The 4,939-nt window shown below is 35.9% G+C and overlaps 1 protein-coding gene across 1 annotated transcript in view; it reads left to right on the top strand.

The window, feature by feature from the left end:
• The first annotated feature begins 917 nt into the window (after positions 1-917).
• The window catches only part of LOC137641070 (rho GTPase-activating protein 29-like), a 44,776-nt gene continuing 40,754 nt past the window's right edge, over positions 918-4,939 (top strand). The window contains exons 1-2 of the mRNA XM_068373515.1: positions 918-926; positions 1,466-1,576. Of these exons, the coding sequence (XP_068229616.1) occupies positions 918-926; positions 1,466-1,576 (120 nt within the window). The remainder of the gene's footprint in view (positions 927-1,465; positions 1,577-4,939) is intronic.

Raw genomic sequence — 4,939 nt, 5'->3', positions numbered from 1 at the left:
AAGCTTTTAATGATAAAACTATTCTCATTTGTATTCCTCAAAACCTGATACTCATTAGGGAAAGAAAGCATGCATGAAAGGTTTGGCTATTGATAGTCATCACAGACTATTGTATAACCAAAAAGGAAAAAATCAATCTTTTATTACCTCCTACAATGAAGCTGGGGGTTTGTTTGTGAACAGCTTTCTGTCCACAATTTTAATCGTCGAGTAATAAAACTTGCGTGGATTGACTGTTAGTAAAAAGCTGTAAATTATTAAATTTTGGAAGGTCAAGGTCATAGGAAGGTGAAGGTCACGGTCAAGCATGAACCATAAGTTTGGACATCATTGTCACAGAGACTTGAAGCATGCTAAGGTCAAATGTCAAGGTCAACGTCAACCAAAAGGTCGAGAAATAAGCTCCCGTGGCGGAAGTTTGTGCTCTACTGAATGTCCCTCTATAGTCCATTTCTTTTAGCGAGGCAGATTTACACCGACTCGCGGCGGTGCCCTTTTAGCTCGGAAAAGTTTCCTTATCGCTGATTGGTTAGAATTATCTTGTCCAAGTAATCAGCGACCAGGAAACTTTTCCGAGTTAAAAGGACACCGTTGCGAGTCGGTGCAAATATGCCTCGCTAGAAGAAATGGACTATAGTTTTATGTATGTTATATATTTCTTAGTTGGTTTTGTGTTATATTGAGCTTGTTTACTTAATTTTTTTGAGAATTTTATGGCATGTTTGGCTATTTTCTTTAAGTGTTCATTTTATGTCTTTTCTGTTTATCTGTATTTCAGTCGAGTAATTGTGAACGTATTTATATAGAGAGAAATCCCGTTGAATTTAAGCATATTGGAAAGCCAGACGGTTAATGAATGTTTCCATTATTCAATTTTTTAAACGATAGAAACATTTTGATTTTTGTATATCTTGAGGATGACCGAGGTTAGGAAATACTCGAAGAAAGGAGGAAAAAAAATAATTCATAATCGAAGATATTATCTTGTATCATAATTTCTACCTTCTTTATTGTACAGTATAGTGTCTTTTTATCTTTATTTGGTAATTTCATCCGAGTTCAACTGGTTTTTTTCCTTTATATTCTATATTTTTACACTAAGACCTTATTTTTCTGCGACATCTTGCTCAACAGGCTAATGTTTTTTTATATATATAATATGTATTCTTATTATGAATTATGGCATTATTATTTTTATTATTTTTTTTATTATTATTATTATTATTATTATTATTATTATTATTATTATTATTAGTGTTTTGATTATTATTATTTATTATTGTATTATTATTATTATTATTATTATTATTATTATTATTATTATTATTATTATTGTCGTTGTTTTAACAACATTTTTGAATGCAAATTATCCGGAAATTGAGCTTACTTAGTAATGAAATAATAAGATAGAAACAACACCATTGAGTTACGTTTGATCCTTTATTTGAACAATTCTATTCCACAGAGCTTCCTGCCCTTCCAGTCCATTTACTGCACGGCCCTCGACCAAGACATTGAGAATTGCACTAACCTGAGTGCCACTTGTAATCTTCTGCAGACGCACAAGTTCATTGAGGTAAGAATATTTTATATTCATCTTTCGTCATTATTTCTAGTGTTATTATGTTTTATCATCATCATCACCACCAGCATCGCTAGCATGATCATCATCATCATCATCACCATCATCGTTATCTCCTCCTACGCCTATTGACGCAAAGGACCTCGATTAGATTTCACCAGTCGTCCCTATCTTGAGCTTTCAAATCAATACTTCTCTATGCATCACCATCTACTTCACGCTTCATAATCCTCAGCCATGTAGGTCTGGGTCTTCCAACTCTTCTGGTACCCTGTGGAGCCCAGGTGAAATTTTGGTGAACTAATTTCTCTTGGGGAGTGCGAAGAGCATTCCCAAACCATCTTCACCTACCCCTCACCATGATCTCATCCACATATGGCACTTGAGTAATCTCGCTTATAGTTTCATCCTTCTTCACAGAATGATTTCTTTCTTTTCCAAGGTAAATATTTTTGCTGTATGATAAGTGGTTGTGATCGTTTTGCTATATTTTTCTTGTTTTGGAGACGCTGCAATGCGTTTGATGAGTCGTGATGAGATTTTTTTTTTTTTGGGGGGGGGGGCGCCTCAGTACACTACCTATAATATTTTTCTGTATTTTTCTATTATAAAAGTGTGTGTTAATAGAAATGGACTTAAGGCTTATTCTTAATGAGTATTTTGTAGGTTTGCAAAGATCACATGTATATTTTCATTGATAAAAGTACGCAGTCAATATAAACATATATTTTTACTAGTGCTATACGTACAGAGTCTATAAATAAATATTCAAGAAAATTTCTAGATGCGTTTAATGACTTTATTTGGTGCGCTTAACGACTCGGTATATGCACACGCATATATTCGTGAAAATGTTAATAACGACTTACATACACATATTCTATAAATAAATATTTAATTAAATTTGTAGAAGCGTTTAACGACTTTATTTTGTGCGCTTAACGACTCGGTATATGCACATGCATATATTCGTGAAAATGTTAATAACGACTTACATACACATATTCTATAAATAAATATTTAATTAAATTTGTAGAAGCGTTTAACGACTTTATTTTGTGCGCTTAACGACTCGGTATATGCACATGCATATATTCGTGAAAATGTTAATAACGACTTACATACACATATTCTATAAATAAATATTTAATTAAATTTGTAGAAGCGTTTAACGACTTTATTTTGTGCGCTTAACGACTCGGTATATGCACATGCATATATTCGTGAAAATGTTAATAACGACTTACATACTCATAGTCTATAAATAAATATTTAATTAAATTTGTAGATGCGTTTAACGACTTTATTTGGTGCGCTTAAGGACTCGTTATATGCACATGCATATATTCGTGAAAATGTTAGTAACGACTTACATACACATAGTCTATAAAAAATATATTTAACTAAATATGTAGAAGCGTTTAACGACTTTATTTGGTGCGCTTAACGACTCGGTATATGCACATGCATATATTCGTGAAAATATTAATAACGACTTACATACACACGTCTGCTTAATGCGACCGCCGCTTGAAGTGAGCTCTCCACACGGACGCTTCCCACCCTGTTGTTTTGCCGAACTTCACATCGACCATTGAAATTGGTTTCCCGTTTCCACAGCGAGAGAGGGACGCTATTGTTTGTATCGCCGATAGCCACTAATAAATGGAGTAGAGCCCTTTTGAAGGCAAGATCCAATAATAAAGTGGAATATCGCCATCCTGTTCGGTGAACTTCATTTGGATGACAATCCTGAGGATTTGATTACATTCGAGGGAAGGTTTGAATAGGAACTGGGAGGCACAGAAATTTCATATCACCATCATCATTATTATTATTATTATTATTATTATTATTATTATTATTATTATTATTATTATTATTATACCTCGCCAACGAAGTTGGAAGGAGGTTATGTTTTACCCCCCCCCCCCCGTTTGTGTGTTTCTTTGTGATCAGCTTCCTGGCCACAATTTTAATCTTAGAGTAATGAAACTTGCAAGGATTACCTGTGATGTTTAAAACTGGAAATTGTTAAATTTTGGAAGGTCAGGGTCAAAGGGAAAGGTCATGGTCAAGCAAATTGTCCAATTCACGTAATCAGCCATAAGTTTGGACATCGATTTCACAGAGACTTCAAACTTGGTTCATATTTGAATGTATGAAAATCCACGCGAATTAATATATGTTAAGAACCAAGGTCAAAGTCGAGCAAAAGATCGAGAAATAAGCTGCCGCGTCGGAGGTCTGCGCTCTACTGAGTGCCCTTCTAGTTATTAAAGCTTATGATAAGATTGGTAATAATGAAGCTAGAGAGTAAGTTGGAAGCGACCAAATCGAACAAAATTAAAATATAAGTGAGAAACCGTTATAAGGTATTTTTATTATTATTATTATTATTATTATTATTATTATTATTATTATTATTATTATTATTATTATTAATATAAGTAGAGCTGAAGTGAAGGTTCAAGTAACAAGGCACACTGCAAGCGCTAGCCCCTCATCCCTCTTGATATTTTGGAAAGGAAAGGAGATTTGTATTCAATTGATTGACTGGTTGATTTGCATAATATTAAGCAGCATGCGGTTAGGAGCGTTAGATTATTTTTTATTGTTGCTCGCAAGAATTTCTTGACGGAATACCAATACAACTCTCTCAGTCTCTTTAGACTGAGACTTAGTCTTCTTCTTCTTCTTTGTCTACATCTTTTCCCACTTCTATGTGGGGTGGATGTTTCTGGTCAGCTTTCTCCATCTACCTCTGTCCCACACTTCAACCGGTTAATCCCTTTGATCGAAGGTCATCCATATTTGCTCCACTGTAATATAATGTGCAACCTTCGCCTAGTTCTCTTGCGTTATTTCCTTTACACCTGGTCTCCTGCACACGCAGCACTCCAATCTTCCTTCTCTCCATGAGGTCAACCAGCTCTCGCCCTTTTCCAGTCATTGTCCCCACATTCAGAGTTGCTACTCTCATCCTCTCCTCAGATATTTTCCTCTGAGCTTGCCTCTTTAACCCAGCCCGCCCATGACTGGGTAGCCCTTGAAGATTTTTCGGAAGGACCAGGCGAGGTCCCAACGCGTCGCCAAAGGGGAACGCCCTAGCATTAATTTCATTCTGATCATACCCAATGACCATAGTTGTTTTGGCTAATTTTTCATGGCCGGATGCCTTTCCTGCTGCCAACCCTCCCCATTTGCCCGGACTTGGGACCGGCACCAAGTTGAGGCAGGCTTGCAACACCCCCCCCCCCCCCCCCCTTAGTGGCTGGATTAGACCGAGACGCACAGTAGTATCTTTTATCAGTTTGATTGCTCTGATTACTTCTGGCACGTGAAGTATTCAATCGT

The sequence above is a fragment of the Palaemon carinicauda genome, chromosome 5 (assembly GCF_036898095.1).
Source record: "Palaemon carinicauda isolate YSFRI2023 chromosome 5, ASM3689809v2, whole genome shotgun sequence".
Classification (NCBI taxonomy): domain Eukaryota; kingdom Metazoa; phylum Arthropoda; class Malacostraca; order Decapoda; family Palaemonidae; genus Palaemon; species Palaemon carinicauda.
Note: the sequence above shows the minus strand (reverse complement) of the source record. Positions and strands in the feature narration are given on the sequence as shown.